We start from the raw sequence: 15,736 nt of genomic DNA, 5'->3' as shown, positions 1-15,736 counted from the left end.
TGAATATAACAGATGATTCTCAAGTTGTGACAAGTGACAGTGTTTGATTTGTTGTTATGAATGAATGATCAAACAAGATGTTGCATCAAACTAATTACCAATTATTATTATTATTATTATTATTATCAACCTTACAACTTTTAATTTCTCTATTATTCATCAAAAACTAGAATAGAGATCTGAAAAAAATTAGTTCAACTTAAAATGACATGAAGTAAACGTAAAATATTTCTGTTAATAAATTTCTATCAAGTATAGATCCAAGTGAGAAAGCAAGAGGTGAACCCACTTGTAGTTTCTGTTATACGTATAATATCTCAGACAGAATCTGTAAAGAATTTATTTTTTATTTATTTAAAAACATGAATATTGGTACAAAGGGGCATCAGATATATATGCGCCACACAAATCTCATTCGATTTGTATGAGGGCTATGATACTGCCCAGGTGCCCAAACTGAAGCAGGTGGTTTTCTTAGGGAGCCACACCCGGAGCCTTTGACCTAAAAGTCTAATCCACAAGGCAGTGGAGCATCGTAAGGAGATTCAGTCCCATGGGAGTCGGTGACCAGCGATTGATTCATACGCCATTTGTTCCCTCAGCATACTGGAGCCCATGTGCACCATTGGTTTGGAATCAGGTTTCCCAACTCCCCTAGCTGACCTTTCTGTGTCCACCAACCCGGTTAAAGCACCGGACATTCGCTTTTTGTCCTCTCAATTTCGTAAACATCAGTAATGACACGAGAAGGCAGTGAGTAGGACTTCCCTGACAGAGGCTATATACGCGTGGCCATGTGAGAGCATTTCGAGAGGATGAGCTAACTCTCCCCACTCAGCCGTACTAAGGCATTTGGGGGCTCTGTAAAGAATATTACGTACGAATAATATAATAGACTTATATGACTAATAAATAAGAACACATCATTTCCAGAGTGTATATCTCCGTTGATTTCATCGACAAAAAGTAGGGTAAGATTGATTTATACAGAATCATTCGTGATAGACAGTGAATTTAAACGTTAAATCAGTAGCCTCTGTAAATGACTGATGTCTACTGTTTGTGTGATAAGCAATCATTTTTTTTACATACTGCCTCAATTTTAAATCTACCTCGGATGCATTCATTAATTTTTATACCGCATTTTTTCTAATAGTGATGTTGGATCAGATAGTTCAAATTGTGATGAGTTACCTGCATATTATGCGTATGTTTTGCAAAAGGTAAGTACACTATCACATGATTTGTTGTGTTTAATTGTGTAAAAGATTTCGCATCGTTGATATTTATCTGAAACACGCTTTAAATTTTGGTTCATATCAACCTATCACATCATAGGTAATGTGATTTGAAATGTTTAAGAAGTGTGTATTTTCTTTGAACTTATGACTGTATAAAAATCGAACCGAAATTTTAAGTTTAATTTAGCGACTTTTAATAAACATTCTGGTTGAGGATCTGAATTTGGGACTTCATCAAAACACTAATGATCATTAGATGCGGTTTCCAAAAAAGGAATGATTGTATTATTATAGTTAAATATAACTGTTCAAATCTCAGATCACAATACTAACATCTTAGCTGTAACGTTTTTTCAGATTTATCTCATTAAACTATACTAAATCTAGGAGAAACTATACCATAGTACTGTGGTGTTTGCTACTGATGTTAACAGATATAAGCAGTACATATCATCTATCGATAGTAAAATACCTGGAGGCAGAAGGGTGAAAAGATCGAAGAAAAGAGAATGAAAACAGAGAATACTTGCTGTGAAAGCGAAGAAACAATGAAGTCTGAGACGATGGACTGATATTTTGAAAACGAAGTATTTACTGTATGGTTCTCAGATTTTACTAAGATGTTCTGTAATTTTGTGTGTTCAAATACATTCGATTGTCCCCACATGCGTTCTCGTTCACCACAATGAGAATATAACTGTTAATTTCATTACTTATAATGTTTTCGATTTAGTCTGATTCTGCCTTGATTAGGTTTTTCCTAATACAATCCGATATGAATTTATACTAATAATTCTAGATTATTTCCCATTATTGAAGAAATGGTACACTGATAATAGGCTTAAGTTGTACCATCTTAAACAGATTCAAATGACTAATATATACTTAAATAGTATTTTTTAAAATACTATGAACAGTACACCATTCATATATTTATTCTTCAAATAATTTGTTTATTTACAGTCAAAGAAAAAAGGCAAACGTAAACGGAAGATAACGCAGAAGCGTGAAACAAAATCGGGCAATAAAAAAGTAACGAGATCAAATACTCCTATTTTTTGTTACCTTAAGTTGTTTGCCTCGGCATTCTACAGTGTGTAAGTTCTTCATTATATCGGGGTAAATAGCTATCCTGTCCTTGTTGATGCTCAGTAATTGTATGACTAATATCAGTCCGTGACACGATTTGCGAAAATGTCCTAAATTTGTGAAAAGAAGAAATTTTCGAATCGTCTCTTACTTGTTGCGAAGCTATTTTAATTATTCAATTGCCCGATAGCCGAATACAATAAAGCTTTTCATTATACGGAATCTCTTTATGATCATTAACGTTTTCTTACTTACTTATTTACGCCTGTTAGGCCTCATGGAAGTGTATAGGCTACCAACCAGCATTCTCCATCCAATCTTTTCCAGTCCTTCCCAGTTGCTATTGATCCTATTTGTGTCTGCTCCCAATTCTCGGCCCAGTGTGTTCTTTGGCCTTCCACTGTTCCGTTTGCCCTCAGGATTCAAAGTTAGCTGTTGCTTCGTGACGCAGTTTGATGATTTCCTCAATGTGTGTCCTATCCACTACAAACGTCTTTTCCTAAGTTCCATTTACGTTTTAAGGGAAGATAAATATCAATCAGTTTTTTTCATCATCGTGTTTCTGAATTTTATTGACTTATTTTCTGTTGACGGGACTGAAAACACCCCGAACATGCAGTTACAAGTTATGTATTAAGGATGAAGCATTTGTTTTGATCTTATTTTTACAATACTGAATATCTTTGATTTAAAACAGAACAGCTAAAAACAGTCATCAATTTCTATATATGATATTAAATAAAGTTCCAGATTAAGAAAGCTTTTCCCTCATTTAGCCAATTATTTAATAGACTGCTTAAAGTAGAGAGATGATCAAAATTCTTCGAAAGCTACGGTAAGGGTATAGTGTAGGAAGGAGTCAATAAACATTGAGAATACGACTTTCAGGTTTGCTTGAAATTCAAGTACTACATATATTCATCATTAGAAATATATGTGCATACTACTCATCATGTTTATAAAATAAAATCGAAAAATTCATTTGTAGTACCATAGAGTAGAATGTTCGATTCTGTTTCTGTAGGTTGTACAGAAAAGATGACCCGAAGGTTTCCTTGAATCCTATCTTCAAACATATAACCCTGAAATAAACTTTAACCTAGTGGCATTAGATTTTATGGAAGGATTAATCACACAATACCTCTTGCATTAATGCATGAAATTTATTCATTCCTATGGCTGCAGGACTCTTGACATAATAGCTAATGTAAGCTCGTGATCAATACTGCAACGCTGAACCCTTTGTCTGTATTAAAATACGCAACCATAATCAAGAAATATGTGGAGATCGTTGAAAATCTATTTGGATCTTCATAAGAGTTAGAGAAGACAGATAATCTACATTTATAAGGATGGAATTATATTGCTGTCATTTTAATTTACACGTTGAGTTACCTAAAGAAGACGTTAACAGATCCAATAATTATAGAAGCTGTCTTCTGGTTTGCCGATAACTGTCAAAGAAATTATCGCGGATTTCTTTAATTCGTTCCTATGCTCTACTTTCGCTAAATGTATGCATGAAAAATATTTAATTTTTAATAAAATGCCAAGCAACTGGTGCATGATCATTGTATTGGTGTGGTGTTTAATAATAAAAGTATTTCTTTTATTTCAGGAAACACAGCCTAAGAAAGATGTACCAACAAATCACTGTATTGTAAGTTACAATATTATTTTATAAATATCATGGTAGAATAGTATTCACAAATATGTTGGAGTAAAACGTTATTGAAGTGTGCCACAGTGGAATTAAACATCCATTCATTATTTCTTAATTTTAATTTGTTCATATAGTTGAAATCATGAGTCAATTGAAGCTAGACCACCATGGAAAGCCTGGAAGCACTGGACGGCCTTCGAAGCGCGCCGCTGAGGAGTCCCACAATAGGACGAAACGGCCGTCTACGTATAACAAGTACGGCTGTTCTCACAGTTAATCATTCTATACTACCAGCAGATTCGCGAAATTTAGGTTCTTAAAACTACCTCAACATTTTTGAAATATCAAAATATCAAACATCGTGACTAATCACTTTTAGTTTAAATTTAGTTTCATAGTTCGTTTACATCTTAATTATGTAGAATTGATCATATCTGATATATCTCTGAGTGATGGATTTTCAGTAAACGATTAGTTTGCTAATATCTTTTAGAGCATGAAACCACTTATAAACTGTAATGCTTAAGTACTTGTTTATATGTTGGATTGCAGCTGGCTTTAACTATGCTATTGTAGTGAACAAGAATACAAGTGGAGACGATCGAATGAATTCGAATACAAAATTACAGAACATCTTAGTAAAATCTTATAGTAGATATATAGTAAATACTTCATTTGCAAAATGTCAAATCAATTGTCTCAAACTTCACTGTTCCTTTTGTAAATGTCAATCAATCGTTTCAGACTTCATTGTTTCTTCGCTTTCACAGCAAGTATTCTCTGTTTTCATTCTCTTTTCTTCGATCTTTTCACCCTTCTGCCTCCAGGTATTTTACTATCGATAGATGATATATACTACTTGTATCTGTCAACATCAGTAGCTCACATCTCACTATTATTGAGACAATCAGTTTTTTAAACATATTCTGTTATTTTGAATATCTCTTCAACCTATTTTGGTTGTGAAGCACTTACTGAATTCAGTCAAATTTTAATTTTAGGCATTAGGCTAAGTAACTCAAAATTACAGTATACTTTAATTAAGTGGTTCTAACTACCTATAAACAGATAAAAACACACACAGCTACTGAGTCGAAAGTTCTTTTAGTTACGCGTAAAACTTGATCGATAAAATTTAATCACTACCATGAACTACATAACATCAAATTGGTTACTATCTTTGTTTAAAAACTGTATACCATCCATGTACTTCATCATTTGGTGTGCGTAGTCAGTCTACTAACATTTCTGTTTTCAAACTTTGCCCAGCCTTTTGTCCATCGTTTTACCACATTACTTCGTGAGAAAGTTTGTCCTGTTTGTGGTACCTATGTAAGTTATAGATAGTTAGCATAAACTGAAACTTCTGGTGATATGCACGTCATTTTTCCGTGTTTAATTCATTGAGAGTTGTATAGCTTATGCTATATGTACCGTTTTTGTGAAATTGTGTTAAACGCACGGTGAGCTCGATGCAATTCTCATCAAATTTTTACATACATATCATTGTTTGATTAACCTTTTGTTTTAATCGAAATAATGTAGTTTTATTTCCTCTTATCCATTCCATAATGTTTCAGTTACATATGGATGCATGTTTTATTTCGTTGAAACTTAACGCTGACTTCCTAGAATCGTAAGAAATGTTTTGACTAAAAGCAGCATATACTAAATATCATTTCTCCAAACACTGTACTTCTTATTTGTGTTGTAACAAATATGCTACTTAAACGGTATTTCAGTAGCTCATTTGCGTAAGGTAGATATTTTTCAAAAGGACTACAAAAACAGAAATAAATGGTTTTACTTAAAGGCAACTATGCAAACAAAAAAATCTCTTAATGCCAGTGACATAAGTTAAATCCTGAATAACAACGGAAATCTCACAATTATATTTCCTGAACCATTTACATCACTGACACTAAAGAAATAACATGTGGTATCTAGCATTTAGGTATTTTCCACCAATTTAAGGAAAGATTCCAGTTATGATGAAATAAATCTTAAGTTTTTCAACAGTTTTAATTCAGTATAAAGAATGATGCCGACAAAAATCGAAAGTCACCATTTCTAACTTTTAATTAACATGGCTTTCTACAATAACATAAAGAATCAATTCAGCAATCGACAAAGAATTCATTCTCTACAGTTATTGTCAGTATATGCATATATCGACCTGAAACTTTCCTGCTTGTACTAAATTATTTCGAAATTTCATGTATAAGATGCAATAGAAGTATTTCAAAGATAATCAGTAGATAATAGTGAAAACCCGTGGCGAGCGGAGTTCAACCATGTCAAATACGAGGTAGCTACCCACCAAGTAAATCGGAAAAAAGTTATTCAGTACTAAAAGGTGACTGAAATCAAGCATGTAAAACACTGGATGCCGTCTCAGTGATCTTGAGATCAAGCATTCGCGTTTCAAACTGAAGGTCTTGGGTTCGACTTCTGAGGTACAGCTGTGGATGCACATTGCTGAAGAGCCACATACTAAAACAAAACTGTTAACTGACGCTCTCCGGTTTTCGATAGATATCCTACTAATATCATCCCGGAATTTGAACTATGAAGTTGAAAATCTCCATTAACCCCTGTCATATTAGGAAATGGATATATTTTTCTGAAACTGCCTGTCAAACAAGATGATACTGACAGAATCAGGAACCCAGTAGATAACACTATTTGTTTAGGGTGATTTTACTTTTAATTCGGAAACAAGTATATTTTGTAACAACGGAATGAATTTCTATTAAGTTTCACGAACATACAACATGGATATATTGATAAATAGATTCTAATGAAATACAATGTTCTCTACAAACTCATGTTCGCAAATATCATATCTGCAATAGTGACCAGCTTCGAGAGTAGATTTTTAGAGACAATGGAAGATGGTAGAACAATATCGTGAATTGATTGAATCTAGTCTTAAATATGATTGGCTTCCGGTTTAGTTGTCTAGAGAATAAGCAATCGCTCAGAGAGGAAGGTCTTAGGTTAGGTTTTTGGTTGCGGGATCGTGGATGCGTACAACTGAAGAGTCTCGTACCAGGATGAAACGACTGTCCAGTTTTTCCAGGTTTTCAGTGGTTTTTTTAACTTGGATTGGTTCATAATTTCAATGAAATGTGAAGTGAAAATTAGAATATATATAACGCTATTTTCAATAGTTTAGTATCACTGTAAATATTAACAAAGAGTATAAAAGGTAGAGCATCTGTCAATAAACAAAATATACTGATTCTACCTTGTGTCCTTTACATTATTCGAATTTGGAGGACATCGGCTGAAATTGTATTCGACTAGAAATGAAACACGAACCCTGTATGTGCTTACTCTATTGACGCCTTATTTTCCTAGATTACATTTTAACTTATCAATGTTATCTTTAATATGGTGATTTTATCGCACTTATTTCATCATTTGCTTTCGTTAAATTTAGTCAACTATTACTTTTGTTCAAAACACATTTATTTCAATTAAATCCGGAGAGACTATAATTTATGGACGAACCAATTATACTTAAGACAGAAGATCTTGCGTTTAGGCGCAAAATTCATTCACTCATTTGGCTAGGTACCATTCAGGCATTATTAATGCTGTCATTTCGTGATGAGAACATTAAATCTAATTCCTCACCCAACGTTCAACTGTAAATTGTAATTGTAATTCCTCACACCAATACAAAACCTTCATTTAACCCTAGTAAGTATATGAACTTTCCAAGGTCATTTTAGTGTTACTAAAAGGTCGTCCATAAATTATAATCTCCCCCCGAATTCTACTTATGTTAAGATTGCAATTTTCTAGCCTTATTGTTTACTATAACACATTATTCTCCCCTTCTAGTATGCATAGCTTTTCCTCAATATCATAAATGCACTTACTCTGTTTTCTAATCATTAAAGATGTTTTTAGATCCAATATGTTGGGGGAATTCTGTACTTCACAGCCAAATTACTATTAATAATTTAACTATCAAAATTAAATAATTTGGTAACTTTTTAATCATAGATTGATTTCGTGTTTCTGATAACAATAGACTTTTACAGTTTGAGGTACATTTGTCTTAAAGGAATTCCTCCTTTTCTATAAATGTGTTTCGTTTTCTTATTTTTGAACTTTTAGGCATGTTGTAGAGATCTGAATCTAACTGAAGATTCATCTAAATCAGGAAAACAAACACAGAACAATTCAGAATCTAGAAAATCATTTCAAGTAAGACAAAATTTTGGCAACTTCATGTTTCTCCTCTTTTTTTGACATCAAATTATATTTATGTAGCTTTAAAGAGTGAACTCAGACACCTATCTACATTTGTAATGTAATCGTGATGAAAATAACATTCTTACTATAGGGTTGTCGAAACTGTTTAATTTTATAGATATAATGAACCGATCTGGGTTAGATAACCATTGAATACTTGGAAGTGATGAACGAACTTTTCATCCGATTACGGGACTCCCTACCAGTGCACACCTACAATTCCACCATCGTAAATTGAACACAACAACTTATGTTCCGCTCGCAAATACTCAACTTCTAGACCTCTGGGCCTGGGTCCAATAGCATACAATTCTGAATTCACTATCGCCACATCGCAGGGCCATGAATATGCACTGCTGCGGAGTCCCACACTAGGATGGAACGATCATGCAGTACTTCTAGATTTTCAATGATTGTCTAACTTGGATAGGTTTGTGATCTCGAAAAACAATCATTTTTAATGAGTTGAAAAAAGTGTTTATCCCATGTATGTTACACAGTTTACACCCTGTTTCATTTTAGTAGGTCCTAGCCAATTTAAATTTAAACCTATTGGCTTAAAAGAATAAACTAAAAGGTTTGCTTTGAAGCTATTGATATGATTTTGTATGCTAATACTGACTAAATAAAAATAAATGTATGGGCAGATCTGTCAATCAAACTAACGATCACAGTTAATATACATCTTCAAGTACTAAAATGTTTAAAAAAAACAATCTCTGGTATTTATTTACCTTATCTACTTCATTTGGTTCTTTGTACCTTATCTTAGAAATCATACATGTTTTAATTCACTATTCAGATATAACAGCTTTTGTAATTTGGACAGATCTTCTCTACTTAAGTGTTTGATTAAACAGTTTCTAGGAAAGAGATTTACATATATTTGTATAAAAAGTGTAAGGATGGCTCGTTGGCAAACTCAAGAAGCCCAGAAAGAGCCGAAGACATTCCATCCAATCACCACTAGGGGAACATTCTAGAATGTCGACGTGTAGCTTCCCTATTGGATGAATAAGAATGACTCCCTATGTGCCTATTGGCTGTCCGAAATGATGATTTACTTTCAGCCAAAAACTATAAATATATGAGTTTTTTGTACTATATTTGACACTGTTTGGGGAATAAAATTCCTACTTACTAGTCTTCTGTCTTCTCTCTTGCGACGTTGCGGGTTTGATCGTTCAAGTAGTCTAGTAGTACACAGCATAGCAGGAATCAAAGCTCTAGATATAACAAAAAGCCTGAATCGTTGTTACAGAAAACATTACTATAATTTAATTATTTGACAGTTTGTTGGACACTCAAAAGATGTGGTCACTTCCACTTTTATTCACATAATTTTGTTATTAAATTTAAAATATACATTGTAAGCTTTGCGACCTTCAATATTCTTTTTCTAGATAATTAAAGGTATTTTGTGCTAACTTTCAGTCTAGAATGTATTGGTTATCGTAGAGGAATCCCTTAAATAGTTACTCAGTGTTCAAATGGATACAAAAAAAGTCCAAGGTTAAGAATTCAATGTCATTTTCAAATGTTTACGAAATAAAATTCCTATGGAATATAAATTGAAATTGTACGGATGTGTTCAAGAATTTTAATTATGAAAAGAATAAGGTTTTGTGGAGATTATAGTTGAATTCATGAGTCGATGTAAGCTAGACCAACATGAAAAATCTGGATGCACTGGACGGCTGTTTCATCCTAATATGCGATTTCTCAGTAGTACGCATCCACGACCTTGCTCACGGGATCCGAGCCCAGGATTTTCGGTTTCGTAAGCGAACCTTTAACCTTTACACCACTGAGGAGGCATCCGGTGGTGTTACTGTTTAACTTCCATCGATCCATGAATGACTGCGCAACCATACATCTATTCTCTGAGGTATATACCTGTCTCTACCCGACATGGATTGGACTCCACTGGTCACAGCTTTTCACTAGAACTCTAGGAAATCATCTTGGAACCATCCAGTGCTTCCAGGTTTTCCATGATGGTCTAGCTTATATCGACTCATGAATTCAACTGTTAAAATGTTAATTATATCAATGCGCAAAATACTAAGTACATAACATAATGATGTTTTTTCCATGATTTATAAATTCTATTAAACGGTTATAAACAATATAGCTGACAATATACTCGTAATCGTTTTTTATAATTATAATATTAATGTACTAGAAAGAAAATAACTATTATCGAATGTTTTCAAGAAATCAACAAAATGGTTACTTCTCAGATGGAGTTATTTCTTTCAAAAAAAGTTATAAAAATTCAAGTTCAACCTTTGCTAATCAGGAAGAACCAGGTAATGTCGCAATATATACACTTCTGTTTTTAAAATTATTTATTGTTGTAGGAACAAAAAAATCACATAAATTTATCATCTTTAGTGAATCAGTAATATGCTGCTTACTTACTGACTTACTTACGCCTGGAGCATGGGCCGCCGACCACCATTATGAAACCCACTCTGTCCTGGGCCTTCCTTCTAGTTCTATCCAATTGTTGTTCATTCTTCTCATGTCTGTCTCCATTTCTCGACGTAATGTGTTCTTTGGTCTTCCTCTTTTCCTTTGGCCTTCAGGATTCCATGTGAAGGCTTGCCTTGTAACGCAGTTGGGTGATTTCCTCAATGTGTGCCCTATCTACTTCCAGTGCTTTTTCTTAATTTCTTCCTCCACTGGATGGAATCTGGTTTGTTCTCTCTCACAGTAGAATGTTGCTGATAGTGTCAGTAATATGCTACTATCTTAAAATTATAGAATATCAAAATTTAAGTATGACAGTTTAATACAAATTCTGATGGTCATAAGCAGAGTATTACAGAGATGATCTGATGTAAAGCATATACGAATTCGTTTTTTCTTAATAAACATATAATTCCATTCATTGAAATACTTAACTAAACAAACAAATCTATCGTATAAATTAATTATGGAGCAGATGTTTACGTCTGGCACATTTATGTGGTTTGGAATCAGGAACGGCTTTCACCAATTGCTACTTTAATCTGTCTTCACTAAGTAGAGGATCCAGAAACAGATTGATCTTGTTTTATTCAGTCATAGGTAATTTTCTGAAAATCGATTTCTGTAGCCATTCTGAAAAGTGTTCCCGTACATACTCAATGAAATAATGTTTTTGTAACTCATATTTCTTTACATCACAACTTTTGGCATCTTTTGTTGACCTTTTGTGAATAGGTTACATGGTTTCAAAAACACCTGAATTTCAGTTACTTGGATACAATTTTCAAACTGATTTTCGCCTGATTTGATTTGTTCACCGATATAATACCACAGAACTTTGCGCACAAAATAGGACTCAAAATCTATCAGATGACTTTATACTGGAATGATGAAGTACCTTGGAGTAGACTGGGATTTTAACTATGTGCCATATCTCAATGTTTCTTGAGTCGTTAACAAAATACCATTAGTTGCCATCTCATTTTATTTATACTAATTACATGACCATTACTTTGTCTGGATAAGCTACCTGAACATTGTTAGTGTACTACTAATGTCTTTTGAGAATGGATAGAAAAATGTAGGAAAATTGTCTTTCTTGTTTTTATACTTAAGTAGATAAGTATCAATTCAATACTGTAACTATCATATCTAACTTTTAGATATGGTTTGTCTAAAACCATTCAATAAACAGAGATCTAATCAAACTTCAACACTATCTCAGGAAACATTACAGGGAGATGGTGCTGGCGGTCGGAACAAAGTGAGTTCATTAGAGCATTTGTTATCTTGATTAATCTGAAAGACTCAGTTTTCGAAGTCTTACATTTAATGATTTCATCCAATGGTAATATCACCAAAAGTGATAGAAGCATGAAAAATTATATGACTTATGTTATAATCAAGGTTTTATCTTATCGTTACAGTTACATGTTTTGTACGTTTTTCTTAGAAACGAACAATACGTTTTTCACTGCCAAATTTCAGATACCTAGCTAGTGAGATTTGTTTTTCAAGTTGATTCAAAAATTAACATCGGAAAACTAGAAGTGATGAATTGAGAAAGACATAAAAAAACCAACAAAACTGTTTTTCAAGTTCGAAACACTTATGAATGAGCCAGATAATCTTGATAATGTCTTAGAATTCTCTTCAGTAAAAAGTTATGTGAAGGAAAACGAGTGTTAAGCAGAAGTGATCCTAGTTTCAGTTTAAATATTTCAATGGTCATTATTCCTAGACTGCCAACGCTGTTTCTTACTGAAATAACTAAGAATAAATTTGATAATTGCGTTTATGGCATTGCCTACCAGATATATGTTAGAAACTAAACTGGTACAATTTACTTCAGGACATCAAGTAAACTCCATGCTAACAGTTCTGTTTCTTATTGTGTGATAGCTTCCTTTGATTTTCTGAGCAAAACAGGTTTTTGAAAGTGCTATTTAGAGATAGATGTCTCTTATACCTTTCCTACAAGGGTTAAAGTATTTTATACAAATATCACTAGTGAAACCAGATACATAACCACTTCACTAATACTTATCGACCATAAATTTTATGTTCGAATATCAACATTTTTTGTTTTATCATGGCTACATATTACGTTATGTGAATATCTCACAAAAAACAACTTTTTTCACAGTTTAAGATTGTTGAAAAGAAATACGGAGGCTCAATATTGAATGTGCAAATGTAATTGTCTGATATCCTAATAAAACCTAGGTGACCACTTTCACTTCATATATTGCCTATGAAGATTGGTAAAAATATGATGTAGAGCTATTTTTCTGATTAAACACAATGTTTATCGTTTGTCTATTAGGAATAGCTCGGGTCTTCAAGTAGTCCTATGAATACTGTCAGCAGGAAGGTGGTCAGTCTCATGAAACTAACTAACGATATAGGACTGTTTTGAGACTGATACGACGCACTTATGTTTGTAACTTCCTACGCAGTTCGAATGTACTCTCGCAAGGTTTATAAATTCAAGAACTTCCTGTGTTTGCCCATGTTATATGGAGTGCATGCATGCCCTGTTTGATATATGACAAGCTGGTTTCCAGCAATTAGAGAGCAGTGAATTATCAATCGGAGCTATAATACACGAAAGCCGTATGAGCAGTCTTGAGAACTTATCAGTCCTGCTATCTAAGTAGCCCAGCCATTTAAGTCCAAAACACCAATAACAGCCTCTGCAATATGAACCATTATTCTCAAACATACTGGGTTTATATACCAAACAAACTGACCACATCGTACCATAAAATAGAAAATAACATTTGTACAAGAGTCGGCCGAATGTGGCTGTGAATAGGGGGAACAGTAATTAATAGACTGGGGATAACTCAGTAATGGTAAATACTAGTCTATGGGTCAAAATAAAGCTTATAATAAGGGGAATATGAATAGTTAAGTTACATAACAATCATACAATAGGAAATATGCATATCATACCGGTCCATATATAGTCCTCAAAAGTTACCATTCATAATTCTCTTCGAGATATAACAGCCCATAGGTTTCGGTTTAATTGATAGTATATGTTGAATTAAGAATAATCAGACCTTCACGATTTCTGAAATTCTAAATTTTATCACTTTCATAAGTGAAAGTTAGGCACTGTCTATATATCCCATATTAGGATGATGCAGTGATTCAGTGCCCTTAAGTCTTTTAATAGTTATCCAAGTGAAAAGAGTTCTTGATGAACACAATGATCGAATCGAAACAGAATTTTTTAAACTGTCCTTTAAATAGTCGATACTTTTTATCTCAACTAATCTACCAGTTTTGTATAGTTCATCATTTACCAGATTTATATTTTCATCAAAAGTATTCAATTGAGTGTTGTTGTTTTTTTAAAGTGTAAACTAAAAATATAATTCTATATTTATCTCAAAAGGGGTTTTTGTGGATATATATAGTCATTTTAATAATTGAGATCATGAATCAATTGAAGCTAGACCACTATGGAAAACCTGAAAGCATTGGAAGTCCATTTCGTCCTATTGTGGGACTCCTCAGCAGTGCGCATTTACGATCCCACCTCGCAAGATTCGAACCCAGAGCCTATCAGTCTCATGATGATGATGGTGGTGGTGGTCTGACTTTAATGGATTCATGATCCCAACTATTAAAATGACTAATATTTATTTGTTTACTTTTCTTAACATTTAATTAAAACAAACTATTTCTTAGTTGAAATCATGAGTCAATTGAAGCTAGACCACCATGGAAAACCTGGAAGCACTGGACGGCCATTTCGTCCCATTGTGGGACTCCTCAGCAGTGCGCATTCACGATCCCACATCGCGAGATTCGAACCCAGGACCTACCAGTCTCGCGACAGAGCACTTAACCGATAGACCACTGAGCCGGCCGGCATCTAACAGTGTTAATGTCTAACTTCAACCAATACACGATGTTTTAGCAACCGTTCACCAATTGTCTTCAGTGAGTACCTGTCTCACAACAGACTTGGTTGAACTCCACTGATCACTGCTTCCCACTAAAACTCAAGGAAACAATCCTTACAGTCAGTCACTAGTGAGCATATGATTATAGACTATAAACTATTTCTTGTCAATACTTTATCTGTTTTTTTTGCTGTTTTTTTTATTTTATTAAAGAATTTTACAACGAAAGAAAATTTCAAACCATTAAATCAAGATTATAATTTACCAAAAATAAATATTGGATCAAATTATATAATGAATCCATTTATTCATATAAGAAGGACACAATCAGCACCATCTAATAAATATAATTTATTATTAAAAAATAATAAAAAAATTAGTTTTTTTAATTTAGATATGAAACAAAAAAAATTTTTTTATAATTTTGATTTGAATAATTGTTCCCCTTTGGAAAATAATAATCACCATGTGCTGAATCCCCTTGTTCATAACTATCCAAATATATATGGTGATTATTTAAATAAGACTGTTATTAAAGATGATAATGATGATGATCAAACATTCATGTCATTGGATAATCGTAAGTTTAATTATCATTACTACAGAATTATCAGAAAGGGGGGGTTTATGGAGATTTTAGTAATTTTATATAGTTGAAATCATGAGCCAATTGAAGCTAGACCACCATGGAAAACCTGAAAGCATTGGAAGTCCACTTCGTCCTATTGTGGGACTCCTCAGCAGTGCGCATTTACGATCCCACCTCGCAAGATTCGAACCCAGAACCTATCAGTCTCATGATGATGATGGTGGTGGTGGTCTGACTTTAATGGATTCATGATCCCAACTATTAAAATGACTAATATTTATTTGTTTACTTTTCTTAACATTTAATTAAAACAAACTATTTCTTAGTTGAAATCATGAGTCAATTGAAGCTAGACCACCATGGAAAACCTGAAATCATTGGACGGCCTTTTCGTCCCAGAATAGGACGTATAATTTAGGGTTAACATCGTAAAATAGTTATTCTTAGATTAGAACAGTCGACAATTAGATCTCGTGAGGCGGGATCGTGA

General features: G+C 33.4%; 1 protein-coding gene across 1 annotated transcript in view; it reads left to right on the top strand.

The window, feature by feature from the left end:
* The window catches only part of Smp_167640 (Mername-AA213 putative peptidase (M14 family)), a gene marked incomplete at both ends in the record, with an annotated part of 51,099 nt that extends 38,162 nt beyond the window's left edge, over nucleotides 1-12,937 (top strand). Inside the window, 5 exons of the mRNA XM_018791453.1 lie at nucleotides 1,157-1,223; nucleotides 2,205-2,273; nucleotides 8,125-8,214; nucleotides 11,933-12,001; nucleotides 12,884-12,937. Coding sequence (XP_018645398.1) covers nucleotides 1,157-1,223; nucleotides 2,205-2,273; nucleotides 8,125-8,214; nucleotides 11,933-12,001; nucleotides 12,884-12,937 — 349 coding nt within the window. The remainder of the gene's footprint in view (nucleotides 1-1,156; nucleotides 1,224-2,204; nucleotides 2,274-8,124; nucleotides 8,215-11,932; nucleotides 12,002-12,883) is intronic.
* Between the last annotated feature and the right edge of the window lie 2,799 nt (nucleotides 12,938-15,736).

The sequence above is a fragment of the Schistosoma mansoni genome (assembly GCF_000237925.1).
Source record: "Schistosoma mansoni, WGS project CABG00000000 data, chromosome 3 unplaced supercontig 0044, strain Puerto Rico, whole genome shotgun sequence".
Lineage (NCBI taxonomy): Eukaryota > Metazoa > Platyhelminthes > Trematoda > Strigeidida > Schistosomatidae > Schistosoma > Schistosoma mansoni.
The sequence above is the reverse complement of the archived record's forward strand: the minus strand, read 5'-3'. Positions and strand labels throughout refer to the sequence as shown.